A 19519-nucleotide genomic window follows, 5' to 3' on the forward strand; every position below is an offset into this window, starting at 1 on the left:
CTCCCTGCTTACAGCACCACAAAAGTCTTCCTATTGCTCTCAAAAGACCCATATTCTTGCATGGTCTGCCCCACACCTGCATCTCCACTCTGTACTTCAGCCTCATGAGCTTTCTTTCCTCCAGTTCCTTGGAGAAGCCATTCTCCCTCCAAATGGCTGACCTTTGAATATCCTGTTCCCTCTGTGTGGAACGTCCCCTCCAAACCTGTGTAGTAAACAGACATCAATTCCACTGTCATGTCTTTAGAAAAGCCTTCTCTAACCTCCCAGAGGGAGTGAGTTCTTCCTAATTATAAACTACGCATCTCTCCTGGACATTCCACTTTTTTTGGTGGTAGTGGTGGGGGCGTTATTTGTTGTTTGGTTAATATTTATTTCCTTAATTAACTGTAAGCTCCAAGAAGGCAACATTTTTTGCTTACCATTGAATCCCTAGCTCACAGAAGGCACTCAGTAAATACTAGTATAAGTACAGCAAGAAGTTAAGGTCTTATCTGAGGAAAGCAAGAGGTAGAGCTGGGATTTTAACCTCAGACTGTCTGCCCCCAGAACCTGTGCTGGACTTCCCAGACCTAGAAGGGCTGGGTTTGACCTTGCTTCTTTCCCTCAGTTCCTGCCTTCAGCACTTGTCCTAGATTCAGAGCTCACATATTCCTGTGGGGAGATAAATCCAGAAGGTCAGAAGGCTGCTCACCTGGCTTCAAGGAAGCCCCAGGGATTCCTTGTCCCCCAGCACACATTGAGCGTGCAGCCACCTGGAGGGGGGCAAAGGGGGTGGGGTGGGATTGCAGCTCACCTTTCAGTTCCCTGGCACACTTCCAGCAGTGAACAACAGTGGCTGCCCTGGGCCCTTCTGTCCTGTCGCCTGGATCCCTGCCTAGTCACTCCTCCAGGCCTGAGTCGCCCAGGGAATGGTAAAAGACAGCCTTGCCTTGTCTCTCTAGGATAGGTGCCTCTGAGCTCAGCAAAACATCAGGACAGGTCCAAAAGTGAGGGCCCCTGGGGCTCCGGCCATGACAGCTACTTTCCTCTGAGAGGAAGCCAGGCAGGCAGATTCCAACTCCCCATCCGCAGGCAGCTCAGCTCAGTCTTGCAGCCTTTTTGTTGGGGATGGCCCGACAGAAGAAAGGGGCTCCTTTCATAGCGAGATTCCCCTGACACCCCTACCCAGAAAACCGGGAGCTGAATCTCTGATTGAACTGGAATTTGTCCATATCAAGTGTTATGGGAAAATAAACAGAGCCTTGGCTGGAGCTGAGAGTCTTTTTGTGGATGCAGAGCTCTTTGCTATAGTGGGATTTGTGTTCTGCAATTGGATCTATGGCCACAACACCTACTGGTCCCCCCATCTCTCAGAGATCTTCCTCAGCCAGACTGATACCATCACTGCTCTTAAGCATGGGGCAAGGTATGAGGCCAACCCCACTCCCTATAAACACCCTATGAGTTTCTGCAGACTGCAGACCTCTGGGCAGTTTATCCCGTTTGACCAAATGACTTTGAGCAAGTCACTTCCTACCTCTAAGCCTCAGTTTCCACATCTGTAAAATGGATGCAGCAAGATTGCTTATAAAATTGGGCTTTGTAAACTCTGGAAGGCTGTACCAAGGAAAGGTCATTATTAATTCTCCCTATAGCCAACCTCCCCTGCCCCACTAACCCATCTAGAAAAAACTATAATATAGTTGTTAAAAGCACAGGTTTTGGAGTTTGATACACTAGGTTTGAATCCCTGCTCTTCTACTTACTAGCTATGCAACTAGTAAGTTACTAAGTTACTTCGCCACTCTGAGTTTTAGCTCCTCATCTAGAAAATGATGCTAGTAATGTATCTACCTCTCAGGGCTGCTGTGAAGATTAAATGAAATAATAATACACATAGCACATTGTGGCATGTAGTAAGGGCTCGGCAGAAGGTAGCTACCGTAATTACCTGGGACAGTCTCAGGATTGCTGAGCCTCAGAATGGGCCCTGGCCTATGCTTCCTCCAAGCCTCCCTACAGACCTGAGCATCTCACCCCCTCCTTGGAACCAAGGCCTCCTGGGGTAGCAGCTGGCCTCCTCTCTTCCCCTCTGTGGTGTCTCTGGATTCTGAATTTACCATGTGAAGTAAATTCTGTTTTAAATTCTGTTTTAAATTCTGTTCTAAAATCCTCAACATCCTGCCTTGGCTGTTATAGAGGGTATGTCCTGGAAAATTATGCTAGATAAGCTGATGCTGCTTCAGTTAGGATTTTATTCATGTTGTCCTTATTATAAGTGACAGGAAACCCAGTTGAAAATTTCCTAAGCAAAAATGAAAACTTTTTCCTCCTGAAACTAACACAATATTGTAAATCAACTATACCTCAATTTTTTTTAAAAAAAGGAAAACTGTCCCCTTAATTTAAAAGTGCAGGGGTTTCAGGCATGGCTGAATCCAGGGGCTCAAACAACATTAACACTGTGTTTCAACTCTGAGCTGATGCCACTGTAGGCCGGCTCTTCTAGTGTGATGGCTGTCAGCAGCTCCAGGCTTATAATCTGTTCACCTAGAAACTCTCTTTTGGGTCTTCAGGTAACAGGGAGACCTTTGAGAATGGTCTACAGGATGAGTGCTGGGGGTGAGAGTCCAGAAAAGTAGATGAGAAGATCCGAGCAGAAAGAGGAGATAGTCAAGGAACTTTCATCCCCCTTCCCTTCCTACCCATGCATATTTTGCTCTGACTTTGCCCTTGGGCACACCCTGGAAGTAATGGCCACTGCCCGGCTCACCCTTCACTCACCATCTCCATCCTTGTAGTTGCAGAGTCCCCTTCTTCCTCTGGTGCCCTCAGTACCACTCCAAATCCCTCTGGCAGGAAGCTTCTTCAAACAGCTGTCCCCTGCAGGTGTTGTATGTCTACCAGGATCTCTGGCTACACGTTGCCCCCAAGTTGACACCCAGCCCTGAAGACTGTCGACTTTGGCAGGTTAACGCAAAGACAAGCGTTACTTCTGTCTTCTTCCTTCAGTGACACTTTGCCAGTGTCACCATAGCCTCATAAAACGAGACTGATGGCAGCCCCGCTGGTGTTTTCCAAAGTTGGCTGGGTCTTTTGGATCCATTCCTGTCAGCAGTGATTTTGTTTCATTTCCTGGCATGAGAACAGGATGTAATCTGAAATAAGATAGCAAAAGAGGACAGAAAAGTGGGGGGTGGGGGTGGGGGTGGAAATCTCAGTATCTCAAGCGAAAATGTCTGGTGGAAAGAGGCTTGGCACTGAATCCCGGCTCTGCTCCTTGCTTGCTGTGGGACCATGGCCAAGTTTCTGCAGCTCTCTGAGCCTCAGTTTATGCATCTGGCCAGGCTCTGTGTGGTTTAAATAGGATAACATGTAAAGCAAAGGGCCTGGCACAAAGCGAGCCCTTGATAAATATGAGCCCTGTTCCTCTTTCCTTCCTCTGTCCAACATAGGTAGAGAACCTGGAGAAAGGGCGAGAACAGAGGCCAGGGGAGAGCTCTACCGTCTGGAAACAGACCTGTGAAGATGGCAAGCTTCTGAGAATGCGGCACAGCCTTGGCTTGACAGGCAGGCTCCAAATCCCTTTCTGTCACACCCAGCCAGAGGTAAGAGGGCTTGCAGGGCAGCTCAGCGCACCTGGTTACCTCTGTCTACCTCAGGAGCACGGAGGCCTCCACTGCCTTCCCCCAAAAGAACTAAGCATGTGGCTTGCGTGTGACAGTGACAGGTCAGTGGCCCTCACTGGGCAAGCTCCGGCTTGTGGGCAATGGCAGCAGAGAGGCCAAGGGCTCTGTGCTTGGGGGTGCAGACATCTACACACCATACACACTCACACAGCATTCACTGACCTATTTTCACACAGCTCTGTACTGCCTGGGGAGATAAGTCCTTGTGATTATTTTTAAAGGTTTTATTTGGAAAAAATTTCAAACTTACCAAAGTTTGCAAAAATAAAAGCAATACAAAGAACACCTGTATATCCTTTAACCAGATCATTAACATTTTACTGCGTTGGCTATATCATTTGCTTTCCTTCAACACAAACACACAACAAACACACCCAAGCAAAACACTTTTTCTAAACTATTTGAGGATAAGCTACATACATTATGACCCTTTACCACTAAGATTTCATTATATATTTCCTGGGAATAGGAATTTTTCTCGTATATAACACTGCAGCTATAAACCTCATAAATTTTCATTGATACAATACTTTTATTTATTATTGTTCGTGTTTCAGTTTTGTCAATTGACCTAATAATGTTCTTCATGACATATTCCTCTAGTACAGGATCCAGGCTAGGGTCAGGGGTTGTATTTGTCATGTCTCTTTCTTTTTCTTTTTCTTTATAGATTATTTTAATTATTTATTTTTGGCTGTGTTGGGTCTTTGTTGCTGCGCGCAGGCTTTCTCTAGTTGCGGCGAGCGGGGGCTACTCTTCATGGCCGTGAGTCGGCTTCTCATTGCAGTGGCTTCTCTTGTTGTGGATCACGGGCTCTAGGCGCTCGGGCTTCAGTAGTTGTGTGCGCGGGCTCAATAGCTGAGGTTCGCAGGCTCTAGAGCGCAGGCTCAGTAGCTGTGGTGCACAGGCTTAGTTGCTCCACAGCATGTGGGATCTTCCTGGACCAGGGATCGAACCCATGTCCCCTGCATTGACGGGTGGATTCTTAACCACTGTGCCACCAGGGAAGTCCCCTGTCATGTCTCTTTAGCCTCGTTTAATCTGGAACATGTCCACAGTTTGCTTTGTCTTTTATGACACTGACATTTTTGAAGAATACAGCACTCCATCTTTTTATTAAATAACTGTTTTTTTAAATAAATATGAGCAATTTTATTCTAGAATTCCATCTTTTAGGATATGGGGGGATGACTTTCTGGGTACCAATAATTCTATTACTTAGGGTCGCTTCAAAAAAGAGATGCTATTCTTTCTTTCTTTCTTTATTTTTATAGTCAGCCATCTTTTTTGAATCTTTTTTTTTGAATTTTATTTTATTTTTTTTTATACAGCAGGTTCTTATTAGTTAGCCATTTTATACATATTAGTGTATATATGTCAGTCCCAATCACCCAATTCATCACAAACACACCCTCACCCCGCCACTTTCCCCCCTAGGTGTCCATATGTTTGTTCTCTACATCTGTGTCTCTATTTCTGCCCTGCAAACTGGTTCATCTGTACCATTTTTCTAGGTTCCACATATATGTGTTAATATACAATATTTGTTTTTCTCTTACTTCACACTGTATGACAGTCTCCAGATCCATCCACATCTCTACAAATTACCCAATTTCATTCCTTTTTATGGCTGAGTAATATTCCATTGTATATATGTACCACATCTTCTTTATCCATTCGCCTGTCAATGGGCATTTAGGTTGCCTCCATGTCCTGGCTATTGTAAATACTGCTGCAATGAACACTGGGGTGCATGTGTCTTTTTGAATTGTGGTTTTCTCTGGGTATACGCCCAGTAGTGGGATTGCTGGATCATATGGTAATTCTATTTTTAGATTTTTAAGGAAGCTCCATACTGTTCTCCATAGTGGCTTTATCAGTTTACATTCCCACCAACAGTGCAAGAGGGTTCCCTTTGCTCCACACTCTCTCCAGCATTTATTGTTTGTAGATTTTCTGATGATGCCCATTCTGACTGGTGTGAGGTGATACCTCATTGTAGTTTTGATTTGCATTTCTCTAATAATTAGTGATGTTGAGCAGCTTTTCATGTGCTTCTTGGCCATCTGTATGTCCTCTTTGGAGAAATATCTATTTAGGTCTTCTGCCCATTTTTTGATTGGGTTGTTTGTTTTTTTAATATTGCGCTGCATGAGTTGTTTATATATTTTGGAGATTAATCCTTTGTCTGTTGATTCATTTGCAAATATTTTCTCCCATTCTGAGGGTTGTCTTTTCATCTTGTTTGTAGTTTCCTTTGCTTTGCAAAGGCTTTTAAGTTTCATTAGGTCCCATTTGTTTATTTTTGCTTTTATTTCCATTACTCTAGGAGGTGGATCAAAAAAGATCTTGTGGGCTTCCCTGGTAGTGCAGTGGTTGAGAGTCTGCCTGCCAATGCAGGGGACACGGGTTTGTGCCCCAGTCTGGGAAGATCCCACATGCCGCGGAGCAGCTAGGCCTGTGAGCCATGGCTGCTGGGCCTGCGTGTCCGGAGCCTGTGCTCTGCAACGGGAGAGGGCACAACAGTGAGAGGCCCGTGTACAACAAAAAAAAAAAAAAAAAAAAAAAAATCTTGCTTTATTTCCCACTGACCAAAACTTTAAGTGTTTTGGTCATTTATCAATTTGTTAGTTGCATCCCATGGAATAAATAAATAAATGTTCTACACTAAGAAAAAAAAATCTTGCTGTGATTTATGTCAAGGAATGTTCTTCCTATGTTTTCCTCTAGGAGTTTTATAGTGCCCAGTCTTACATTTAGGTCTCTAATCCATTTTGAGTTTATTTTTGTGTGTGGTGTTAGGGAGTGTTCTAATTTCATTCTTTTACATGCAGCTGTCCAGTTTTCCCAGCACCACTTATTGAAGAGGCTGTCTTTTCTCCATTGTATATCCTTGCCTCCTTTGTCATAGATTAGTTGACCATAGGTACGTGGGTTTATCTCTGGGCTTTCTATCCTGTTCCATTGATCTCTATTTCTGTTTTTGTGCCAGTACCATATTGTCTTGATTACTGTAGCTTTGTAGTATAGTCTGAAGTCAGGGAGTCTGATTCCTCCAGCTCCGTTTTTCTTTCTCAAGACTGCTTTGGCTATTCAGGGTCTTTTGTGTCTCCATACAAATTTTAAGATTTTTTGTTCTAGTTCTGTAAAAAATGCCATTGGTAATTTGATAGGGATTGCATTGAATCTGTAGATTGCTTTTGGTAGTATAGTCATTTTCACAATATTGATTCTTCCAATCCAAGAACATGGTATGTCTCTCCATCTGTTTGTATCATCTTTAATTTCTTTCATCAGTGTCTTATAGTTTTCTACATACAGGTCTTTTGTCTCCCTAGGTAGATTTATTCCTAGGTATTTTATTCTCTTTGTTGCAATGGTAAATGGGCATGTTTCCTTAATTTCTCTCTCAAATTTTTCATCATTAGTGTATAGGAATGCAAGAGAATTCTGTGCATTAATTTTGTATCCTGCAACTTTACCAAATTCATTGATTAGCTCTAGTAGTTTTCTGGTGGCACATTTAGGATTCTCTATGTATAGTATCATGTCATCTGCAAACAGTGACAGTTTTACTTCTTTTCCAATTTGTATTCCTTTTATTTCTTTTTCTTCTCTGATTGCCGTAGCTAGGACTTCCAAAACTATGTCGAATAATAGTGGCAAGAGTGGACATCCTTGTCTTGCTCCTGATCTTAGAGGAAACGCTTTCAGTTTTTCACCACTGAGAATGATGTTTGCTGTGGGTTTGTCGTATATGGCCTTTATTATGTTGAGGTAGGTTCCCTCTATGCCTACTTTCTGGAGAGTTTTTATTATAAATGGGTGTTGAATTTTGTCAAAAGATTTTTCTGCGTCTATTGAGATGATCATATGGTTTTTATTCTTCAATTTGTTAATATGGTTTATCACATTGATTGATTGGCATATATTGAAGAATCTTTGCATCCCTGGGATAAATCCCACTTGATCATGGTGTATGATCCTTTTAATGTGTTGCTGGATGCCGTTTGCTAGTATTCTGTTGAGGATTTTTGCATCTATATTCATCAGTGATATTGGTCTGTAATTTTCTTTTTTTGTAGTATCTTTGTCTGGTTTTGGTATCAGGGTGATCATGGCCTCATAGAATGAGTTTGGGAGTGTTCCTTCCTCTGCAATTTTTTGGAAGAGTTTGAGAACAATGGGTCTTAGCTCTTCTCTAAATGTTTGATAGAATTCACCTGTGAAGCCATCTGGTCCTGGGCTTTTGTTTGTTGGAAGATCTTTAATCACAGTTTCAACTTCGTTACTTGTGATTGGTCTGTTCATATTTTGTATTTCTTCCTGGTTCAGTCTTGGAAGGTTTTAACTTTCTAAGAATTTGTCCATTTCTTCCAGGTTGTCCATTTTATTGGCATAGAGTTGCTTGCAGTAGTCTCTTAGGATGCTTTGTATTTCTGTGGTGTCTGTTGTAACTTCTTCTTTTCCATTCCTAATTTTTAAATAACTGTTTCACTGAGACATAATTCATATACCATACAATTTACCACTTAAAGTGTAGAATTCAATGTTTTTTAATATATTCACAGAGCTGGGCAACCATCACTACAATCAATTTTAGAACATATTGATCATCCCAAAAGAAACTATGTACCCATTTCTTTTGGGCAGTCATTCCCCATTTCCTCCTAAACTCTCCAGCCCTAGGCAACCTGTCATCTACAGGTTCTGTCTCTATGGATTTGTTACATTTCATATAACTAGAATTGTACAATATATTTTCTTTTGTGACTGGCTGCTTTCACTTAGCATGTTTTCAAGGTTCATCTATGTTATAGCATGCATCAGTATTTCATTGGTTTTTTTTTTTTGTTTTTTTTTTGTTTTTTTTTTGCGGTACGCGGGCCTCTCACTGTTGTGGCCTCTCCCGCTGCGGAGCACAGGCTCCGGACGCGCAGGCTCAGCGGCCATGGCTCACGGGCCCAGCCACTCCGTGGCATGTGGGATCTTCCCGGACCGGGGCATGAACCCGTGTCCCCTGCATCGGCAGGCGGACTCTCAACCATCTGCGCCACCAGGGAAGCCCTCATTGTTTTTTATGTCAAATATTACTCCATTTTATGGATTTCTCACATTTCGTTTATCCCTTCAACAAAGGATGGACATTTAAGTTGCTTCCACCTTTTGGCTATCATGACTAATGCTGCTGTGCGCTTTTGTGTACATGTTTTTGTATGGACATACATTTTCATTTCTCTTGGAGTGGAATTGCTGGGTTACATGGTAATTCTATGTTTAAACTGTTGAAGAACTAACAAAGTGTTTTCCAGAGTGGCTGCACCATTTTACATCCCTACCAGCAATGTATGAGGCTTCCAACGTCTCCACATCGTCACCTACACTTGTCTCTTTGATTATAGCCATCCTATAATGGGTGGGTGTAAAATGATGTCTCATTGTGGTTTTGATTTGCATTTCCCTGATGACTAAAGATGTTGAGCATCTTTTTCATGTGCTTATTGGCCATTTGTTTATCTTCTTTAGAAAAATATCTATTCAGATCATTTTCTCACTTCTAAACTGAGTTATCTATTATTGGGTTGTAAGAGTTTTAATATATTCTAGCTATAAGTCTCTCATCAGATATATGATTTGCAAATTTTTTCCCCATTCTATGGGCTGCCTTTTCACTTTCTTGATGGTATCCTTTGAAACACAAAAGTTTTTAATTTCGTTGGTGTGAAAGTTATTTCTCTTTCCTTTTAAAAAATGGAGTATTTCTCATTTTGTGTTTATCCAGTTTTCTTGTATTGGGATTGAAGTTATTCATTCTTGGTCTGAGTACTGTGTAGGTGATGTTATGTTCCTCTCAGGGTATCACATCTGGAGCCACATGTTGTCCATCTGTCTTTTATTGAAGATGCTAATTTTGATCATCTCATCAAGGTATTGCTTGATTTCTTTACTGTACAATTACTGGCTTTTTTTTTTCCTCTCCCATTCATATTCTTTAAAAAAGCACTGGGAGTTCTTTTCCCAATGGTGTAACAAAATTCTTTAATAAAACTTATAAAAATGAATATTTAAGAATAGTTTTTTCAGCTTGAATTGTTTTCCTTTTCCACTCCCAAAGAAAATACAAAATTACCAGCACCCACACACATATACACTCAAAACTATAGTGATATTCTCTACACAGAACTACTTTAGAGTTTAAATGCATGTAATACTTTTGCAAGTATTGCAAATTTGGTATGTTTTGAAGAGTAATTTAATTTTGGGGTGTCAGGAAATGGGTTTTGTCAAAGTCCATTGCCGGCAATGAGCAGGCCTAATAATACTGGCACAGAGCATTAACTGTACATCTTATTAACAGTGAGGTGAATAACTCTGAATAAATTTTAGAGAAATAAAAAAATAACTGGGAGTGGAAGTTTGGGATTGGCATGTATACATTACTATATTTAAAATAGATAACCAATAAGGACCTACAGTATAGCACAGGGAACTCTGCTCAATACTCTGTAATAACCTAAATGGGAAAAGAATCTGAAAAGAATAGATACATGTATATGTATAACTGAAAAAAAAGAAGAAAAGAAAAGAATTTTCAAGTTTATCAGTTACGTTGCAGTGACGCAATGAAGACTTGCTTTTTGGTTCTGCCACATGTTGTTTGAAGGTGGGCAGGAGGCACCACTCTACTCCATCCTCAATATGGAAAAGAGTGTGGTGAAGCACATGCTGTTTTCTCAAAATGTCAATCTAGAAGGGACCCAAGTCTCACCTGGGTGACCAAGAGTGACACACATTTCATTGCCCAAAATGAGTCCCATGGACACATTCAATTTTTTTTTTTTTTTTTTTTTTTTTGGTTGTGCAGCATGCTGGATCTTAGTTCCCTGACCAGGGATCAAACCCATGCCCCCTGCAGTGGAAGCATGGAGTCTTAACCACTGGACCGCCAGGGAAGTCCCTGAATGCATTCAGTTTCAAACTCCATGAAAGTGCAATAGCATGGCAGGATCGATGTGGAATACTTGTGAAAAAATGTACATCTTCTATTGAATATAAAAATGTTGAAATATATGAAAAAATAAATGTCAGTGATATAAGCGATCCATGAGGAATGTCAAAAAAAAAAAAAGTAAACACAGGATAGACTCTCAAGCAGGTATTTCACATACCATAAAGATCGCTTCAAACTAAGGAAAACCATAACAGAATAAAATTCTGTCTTAAGTTAAAAAAAAAGGATGAAATTCTCTCTTTTCAGACTGTCTACACTCCACTAGCACATTTTGCTTTGAGTTCTGTGCTCTCTGAGGCACATGATGGTCAGACCCACCTTGGCCAGGCCTATGTCCTCCTGTCTCATCAGGGACTTTGTCCCACTGACCACAAGCCTCATGCAAATTACTCATTTTTGGAACCTGAATTCACACCCTGACAAAGTGAGTGTGTTCATCGGTCTTACTTGCCTACGGCCCTGGGCACTGCTTCTCTGGGGTCAAAGGTTGGACTTCGTCATGCTGGAAACATCAAACCTGAGATGAGCAGCTCTGAAGAATGTGTGATTCTGAGCTCAGCAAGGAGATGTACTGCCATCTTCATACATCAGAGGCTGAGGACTGAAAATAAGGAAAGATGATGGATTGACACGTCTCTGTATATGGGTGCTGTTTCTGATCTGAGAGAGATAGTCTTCGGAGATTGGAAGAACACATTTCTCCTTTCCAGCTCAGGAGAATAGGGGTTTTCAGAAGGTCCTGTGGAAGAACCCAAGTCAGGCATTATGGCCTTTCATTCCTACTTCAAGCTCCAATTCTTCTGGTTCTAGAACAAACACATCCTACTAGAAAGCCTGAAACTAAAGGATTCTCTATTTCAGTGAAATGGGAGAAACTAGCAGAGTACGAACCCATTTTTTAAACGTATCTTGGATTTAACTTCTCTAGTCTTAAGTGGTGGAAGATGATAATGATGATGATAATTAACACTTATTGAGCCCATACTACATTCCAGGTAGTTTTCTAAGAGTTTTCCATGTGTGAACTCATTTATTCTCACAACAACCCTATCCAGTAAGTACTATCTTTTTCTTTATTTACTATATGAGGAAGCTGAGGCACAGAGAGGTCAAGTAACTTGTGCAAGGTCGCACAGCTATTAAGTGGCAGAGCTGGGATACAAATCCAGGTACTGCAGAGGACATAATAGGAGTCTTGGAGAAAATGAACATTATGAAACATAAATCTTTGAGAAATCTTTCACTAAGATAAACAGAAAGAATGCATTCTCAGAAAAGTACATTAGGAATACTGAGAGGGGGAATATTGGGTGAGTCATGCTGCTTGAGTCCCCTTAGTTCCTCGTTGAAAACCCCGAGGGAGGGTTTACCAAGCCTCTTATAGTTGTACCCACTTCAGCTTTGGTGCCTGATGTGGCTGCTAAAAGCTGCCTTCCTCAAGCCAAGTCACCTGGACCTAACATCGAGATTCTGAGCACATATTTTTCCTTTGCCACCATTACCATCTGGCTATATTGTCCACACTTTTATGCAATGGACAGGCATCATTTACTGCAGCTGCACTGGCACTGTGTAACGATGGCCAGTCTGTGGTCATGCACAGTGAGTTACACACAAGGCTGCAGAGGGCTGAGCCCAGCAGGCCCGGCCAGGGTTCACCACAAGCTCACACTCTTTACCACCACACTCTCCTGCTGGCCATGACTGTGTCAGTCACACATTGCTGGGTCTATCCTCCCTGGGGCATTGGTTCCATTTTCTGCTCAGAAACTATTAATTTTTTTTCAACCACAAAGTGTGTATAATAAGGCAAAGATAGCACCAAAGCTCAGATTTGAGGTAGGTTTGTATTTCTGCTTTTTGCGCTTATTACAAGATTTTGCAAGATTACAATTTGGGACTGATTCCCCCCCCCCATTCTTTTTTTTTAAATTTATTTTTGGCTGTCTTGGGTCTTCGTTGCTGTGTGTGGGCTTTCTATAGTTGCCGCGAGCGGGGTCTACTCTTTTGTTGTGGTGAATAGGCTTCTCATTGCGGTGGCTTCTCTTGTGGAGCACGGGCTCTAGGTGCTTAGGCTTCAGTAGTTGTGGCTCGCGGGCTCTAGAGCGCAGGCTCAGTAGTTGTGGCGCACAGGCTTAGTTGCTCCGCGGCATGTGGGATCTTCCTGGACCAGGGCTCGAACCTGTGTCCCCTGCATTGGCAGGCGGATTCTTAACCACTGCACCACCAGGGAAGCTCCCCCTGCCCCCCCTCATTCTTTCAAGTCCTTTTTCCTCCTGTCTCAGGAATATGTATCCAGCCTAGCATGGTGCCGAGACCATAACAATGAATAAATGAATGTGGGGTGTGTGTGTGTCATTGGACATGGATGTGATTCAGAGAATTGTTGATAGTTTGAAAGGACCTGAAGATCAATGACTTCTCACCTGGTCATTAGTCATTAGGCCAGGCAGAGGGAAGGAAAAGACCTAAACAGATACATTCCGAGGGCTATTTGAAACAACATGCAAACCACAGTCCTAGTCCCCAACATCCCACTGGTAAAATTTTGTCTTGAATTATGAGCATTTAAGCTCCAAGGTTACTTAAGCTCCAAGACAGTGGTATGACTGAAACACAGGTGGATTCCATTTACAACCACTAGGTGGCATCTGTTCTAGGAATTGCAAAATGGCTTGTTCACAAGCTGGAGCTTTCGTCAGCCTGGCCTGAGCCAAACTGTCAAGTTCCTGCTGGATGGGCAGAGGAACTTGCCAGGGCCAGTGCTGCCAGGCTTGGTTTAAGGAGCCAGTGCCCTGGGAGGGGGCTGGATTCATGATTCCAGTGATGAGCTCACCCTATCTAGAGTAGCCGCTCCCTCCCACCACCTCCTCATACTCTTTATCTTTTCACCCTTTTTAACTTTCTTTATAGCAGTTATCACACTTGACTTTACTCTATGTTCGTTTATTTTCTGTCTCCCTCCACTAGAATCTAAACTCCACAAGAGCATTTTGCTCATTACAGGATCACCAGTTCCTCAATACCTAGCACTTTGTAAGCCCTCAGTAAACGTTGTATAAATGAATGAATGAACAAACACGTTAACAAAGAATTATTAGTAACTAAGGTCTGTAGTCCATTCCCCTAATAAGATACTCTGAAAACCAAGCAATGCTGAGTTATGATCATTGTTTATAGTAGGTGGGTTTAATTTGTGTCCCTTTTATTCAGCTAGAGCAACCTGCCTGTGAATGAGTGGTTTCACTTTCTGAATCTGTTTCAAGCCTGTGTTCTCTGGAAAGTGACCCCTGCTGAGTAGGTATGTCTTTATAGCTGTCAGTCACAGGAGCAGCCTTGCTGGGCCATCAAGCCCCAGATGTTGGTCTCCTGTAGGCGGAGCAGGACTGCCTGAACGGAGAAGGAAGCATGTTACCACAAATATCCAGGACACCCCTGAGCTGGGTTCACAAGCCCCTGGAGTAGACGACACAGGGAGGAAGCCTCTCCAAGGCTTCTAATTTCCTGTGGATGGGCTCCTAGTGGCAACACCCAGGACCTGGATTTGGAGGCAGCTGATGGCTTGCCTAGCAAGAAGGCCACAGGTAACAAGGCTCCCTTGACTTGGTGAGGAACTGCTTTACTCCAGCCTCACCTAATCCACGTGCCTCCCAAATACTGACTAAGAGTAATGTAGACTTGGGTAAGGCTCCTGGGATCCATCCTCGCGCGTGAAAGGAAGCAGAGATACTGACAGCCCCGGTAAGAGGCATGTCTTCTGAGTTAAGGAGGAGATCGAGGTGTGCAGGAGGGAGCCCAGGGTTTCCCGGTGCACAGGCCCACTGGCTGCAGTGGTCTGCAGTGGTGGGCAGCATGCAGCAGCCCTGGTGCATCTTCCTGCAAAGATCCACAATTCCTTGCTCTGTGCGGTGCAGCTGCTGCCTTTCCCAAGTTTCCACATGACAATTATAAAATCACCTGCAAACCTAAATCCAGTGAGTGCCTACAGATGACACACTCAACGGCTCAGAGAATGATTCAGAGGAAGCAATCTTCCAAAGTGAAGATAATCATCCGTTAGTGTGAAAAGGCAAGCACTCTTTTATTAGCATTGGAAGCTCAAGGGAAACGTGGCTAAAGCCATAAAAGCAGCACTTCAGTAAATGGCTCAAGAACAATATCCACAGCTGGAGGGAAGGACATGTACAGATTCCTCTCCCACTCAGAGTTCTACCACAAAACTTGTTCTCGTGGAAGGAAGGCAAAGCTCAGCTCTGACCTCTTCCTGTTTACTTCATCAACAGCTCCCCCAGAATTCAGAGTTGACTGGTCTTCTTTTATCTACATACTTTTCCCAGGTGACCTCAACCCGTCTCGTTCTTTATTCTGTGACATTAAAATGAATATTCCAGCCCTGAGCGCTCCTGGGACTTCATAGAACCAGTTGCCTATTTGAACTCTTTATTTGGATACTAATAGTCATGTCATACTTAGAATGGCCAAAATTAAACTCTTGATCTTCTCTTCTTTATCAGTGTCTTATCACTGCATAAGAAAGCACCCAAAGCCTAATGACTAAAACAACAATAATCATTGATTTTGCTCACAAGTCTGCCATTTTGGTACGGCTCAACGGGGACTGCTCAGTGAAGCATCAGTTGGAGAATCCATTTCTAAGGTTAGCTGGCAAGTTTTGCTAGCTGTCACCTGGGAGTCAGCTGGGCTGTGGGGAGGTGGGGAGGCCTTGGTTTCTCTTCACGAGCTGCTATGGCTTCCTCAAGGCACGGTGACTAAAGTCCCAGTGAGTTTCCCAAGGAGACGAAGTGGAAATTGCCAGTATCTTAAGTCCTGGGCCCAGAAACTAGTAAAATGTTACTTCTGCCATATAAGATTGGTTAATCAGTCACAGATCCCAGGTTCAAGGGGAAGGGCAAAAGGCCCCCAACTTTGCATGGAAGGAGCATCAAAGAATTTGTAGACAGGTTTTTAGATTGTCACATGTCCCAAACCTGCTCCTCCTGCAGTCTTCTCCATCTACCAGTTATTCAGACAACTAGGGGTCACCTTCAGTTGCTGTCCTTCCCTTCCCCTTCCACCCAATCACCAGCAAGTTCTGGTGACTCTCTCCCAAAACATGTCCAGAATCCTTCTGTTCTCTCCTCTCCACTAGTCCCGCCTTACCCAGACAACCTCATCTCTCACTGGATGGCTGCTTGGTTGGTTGCAGTAGTTTGTTAACTGTTCTCTGCCTCCGTGCCTGCTTTCTAAAACCTATTCTTCATACAGTAACCAGAGCTATCTTTTAAAAACAGAAATCAGATCACCTCACTTTTCTGCTTAAACCCCCTCCAAAAGCTGCACGACATATTTAGAATTAAACCCACAACCCTCATTCTGAATTCCAAAGCCCAGTGTGCTCTGGCCCCTGTCCAGTTCCCTGGCCTCATCTCATACCACTTGCCTTCTCACCAGTCTATGATCCACACACATGCTTGTTGCTGCCTGATAGCCTTTGCACCTGGCTTTCCTCTATCTGGAATGTTCTTCCCCCTGATTTGTCCAAGGCTGGTTCCTTCTTGCCATTTATTTTTCAGTTGAAATACCGTTTACCTAGAGAAACCTCCGCAATTCCCAAACCTAAAGAAGCCGCACCATCATCTGTTATATTAACCTATTTTAATTTTCAACATAGCACTTACTACTAGTTGATACTTTCCGTGTTGATTTGTTCATTGTCTCCTCCCTCTAAAATTTAAACTCTAAAATGACAAGACCTTGTCTGTCCTGTCACTGTGCATCCCTAGGACCTAGAACAGTGCCTGGCAAACAGCAGATGTTTGATAACTATTTACTGATTTAACAGGTAGCAACAGTAGCCCCTGCCATCCAGTCTTCCAACAGGACCACAGAGTCTCTCAGAGTGGTTGATGGGTATAGAGAGGAAGCTTCAGGAGGGCCTCAGTGGCTCATGCATGGCCCAGCTCCTGAAGGATGCTTCACAGAGACCAGGTTTATGCAGCCTCCTTCCAACCCCCAGTGTACTGCCATCCCTAGCCTTCTTGTGAAACCAGCAATACAGAATCAGACAGTCCTAAGGACAAAGTTACTAACATGCTTGGACGGGGTGGCGCAGTTCTGCTGCCATCGGTCAGGTCATTAACTCACATTGTATTACATTTGAATTTTCATCTTAGGGTCAGACTCAGAAATGTAAGCCAAGTTCCGGCACCACCAATTCCAAGTACTTGTATTAATGATTATTTTTTAAAATGAAGATGCTCAAGTTTTTGAAGAGAGACTTAGAAATGGGTATTTAGGACCATCCAAATAAATTTTTTGAAGTTTGATTGGGCTTTTAAAAACTCAATGTTATTAATAGGTTAAAAAACAAAACACTGAGGTGAAAAGAGAATTCAACAATAAATGAAATAATCTTTGTTTTCTTCAAAAATGTTTGTTAATCTTTTTTTTTCTTTTGGTACTTTGGTGCAGAGAATTGATTGTGTGCAGAATTAGTTTGCTACTGAAATAAAACACTATGGTTGTGTGTAGTCAGCCCATTCATTAGGGAAATGGCAGCTTGCTTGATAGAAGTCTTTTTTATTCACTGTAATGAGATTTTTGCCTATGGATTTCAACTTTTAAAAATTCAATAATATTGAAAAGTCAAATTCCTGTGGGAGAAAGTGACTGTGAGGTCCCACGGTGCCGAGAGAAAGTGAGATGATTCTGCGGTACTGAGAGGCCGGGATTTGTGTGCTTCTGGCAGTGGGTGACCATTAAGGGCCTGAGACCACCCTGAGCCGTGCAGCCCGTGCCCCTGGACCCCAGTCAGGCTCTGAGCTTGGCGAGGGGAAGGAAGGCAAACATGACAGGCTGGTCTGTACCACGTTGCACCTGGACCTCGCACGCCCTGTGCTGGGAAGCCCACGGAGGAAGGAGAACCCTTGGCGGTATTGACTCGGGGTGTGTGAAATCTCCTTTTCATGATGGATGGATTCTCATCCATCGAGGAGATCACATCCTATCTGAACTCTCCAGGCTCTACTGCAGCACCCAGAAGAGTGGTGCCCTGAGGGCACAGCTGAAGGTGGAAGACAAGCACTGTGCATTTGCTCTGAGGTGGAAACTGGCAACAGGGAAGGCCATCGATAGGTCTACATTACGATGTCTGTGGAAGTGCTTAGTTTCTATCTTTTTATTTCTAATTCTTTCTGCTGTAAGTAATTTCTAGTGATCACTGCTTAGGACTCAAGCTTCTGGGATCAAACTTAGGTCACACAGGCTGGAGAAGGCTGTGGAGTCACCGAGTCCTCCCAGGTCCCGGGTGGGTCGATGATGCCTGGAGGACTCTCCCTCCCTCCCTCCCCCCTTTCCTGCTCTGCCTGGTCGGAGCCGACACCTGAATGCAGAGGGCTCCCTTAGGGAGGACTATGCTGGAAGAAGCTGAAGTCTCAGACAAGGCAGGCCCCTCAAGGAGGAGTGAGGACCAAGAAGGACACGTGCATCTCACCTGAGCTGACTGAAGTCCCGCTCAGCCAGCCCTTGACATATCCAAGACATGTGCCCACAGCAATGAGAAGCGAGTAAGACTCAAAGCCGTTCTCAGTCCACATCCACAATGCTGGGAAAGAAAAACCAAGTTCAATTTACCAAAATATCTGTATTATCTATAAAAATTGAACTCTAACCAGGCACTGCTACTAGAGGCAGCGTTATCCGGCTATGCTGGCTGCAGAAGCAGATCGCTGTGTTCCACCAGCCCACAGCCCAGTGCTGTGCTGAGTGGCACGTGGGCAGGCTCATTTGTAAGGTCTCAGAAACCTGGACACTTTGGAACGGAGCAATCGGATGAAGGATCTTGGAAACATTTCCCGGGACTCCTGGGCTGTGTACTTGAAATAGTTCTGGGGGTGGGCCAGAACGTCAAACAGAGCCTTGATCAGTTTCTTATCCTGAAAAGAACAGAATTTTGTTACTGGGCCAAAATATTTTAACATTATGACATTTTGCCAATGGAACTATAATGTCCCACTGTTAGGCGGTAGGTTGATCAGCTGAAAAACGCTTTGTGAAAATTGTCTCCTCTGATTTTTATCTTTTTTAGTCCCAATTTTTGTTTCCTAAGTATCTATAAAGAGCACATATTACTTTTATTTTAAAAATTTAATGTGTAAAAAATTGTTTTTCTAAACCACGTGATAACTTTGGAATTTGGGGAATATTTATAGCGTTAGTGATATGGCAAGTGTTTATTTATACTTATAAGTATCTAAAATTTGGTGGACTTCAGGCTGGAAGGATGAGCAAGGAGCCAAGAATCTTCAACTATTTGGAGAATGAACATGGAAACATGAGTTGCCGCTGGCTTGGATTTCTGATAAACAAGTTTCCCTCTGCTCCTCCACACATTTCCAAACTAAAAAATACTACTTTATTTGACAACACTAAAAATGGCCCCTTGAGTTTTTTTTAAAAAAAAACTAAGTCTGGTGAAGATATAAAACTGACCTCAGCCCAGAGCAGGCTCAGTGTCTGAAAGGTAGCAAGAGGAAACCCTTCCTCGGAGGCGCCTGGCGAGCCCTGTGGGTGACTGCCGTGGCCCCCTCGGGGGCATGCTCACCTTCAGTATTTCCTGATGGTTCTCTGATGCGTAGAGCCTGCCATCTCGAACTATGTCTTCAATGAGTTCCTGGTAGTCCTCTGTTTGAATAAAGGACATATTTTGCATTGGTATGCTTTAGTTCTTTCCAGGCTGACTCTTTCATTTTTCAAATAAGGTTCTGAGAAATGCCCCTTCTGTAGCTGCCATCAGAACAATGACCTCTCTGATACTAAGAAGGCAATCAGAGAGGAC

The 19519-nt window shown here is 43.2% G+C and overlaps 1 protein-coding gene across 2 annotated transcripts in view; it reads right to left on the reverse strand.

Annotated features, from left to right (window-relative positions):
* Positions 1 to 16892: 16892 nt before the first annotated feature.
* SCUBE2 (signal peptide, CUB domain and EGF like domain containing 2) overlaps positions 16893 to 19519 on the reverse strand; it is a 66358-nt gene continuing 63731 nt past the window's right edge. Inside the window, exons 22-23 of one of the 2 annotated variants that reach the window (XM_032642047.1) lie at positions 19286 to 19365; positions 16893 to 18617 (exon numbers count right to left, since the gene is read on the reverse strand). In XM_032642047.1, coding sequence (XP_032497938.1) covers positions 18465 to 18617; positions 19286 to 19365 — 233 coding nt within the window. In that variant the 3' untranslated portion in view covers positions 16893 to 18464. The remainder of the gene's footprint in view (positions 18618 to 19285; positions 19366 to 19519) is intronic. The other variant, XM_032642048.1, reaches the window with a different exon arrangement.

Source organism: Phocoena sinus, chromosome 8, assembly GCF_008692025.1.
Source record: "Phocoena sinus isolate mPhoSin1 chromosome 8, mPhoSin1.pri, whole genome shotgun sequence".
Lineage (NCBI taxonomy): Eukaryota > Metazoa > Chordata > Mammalia > Artiodactyla > Phocoenidae > Phocoena > Phocoena sinus.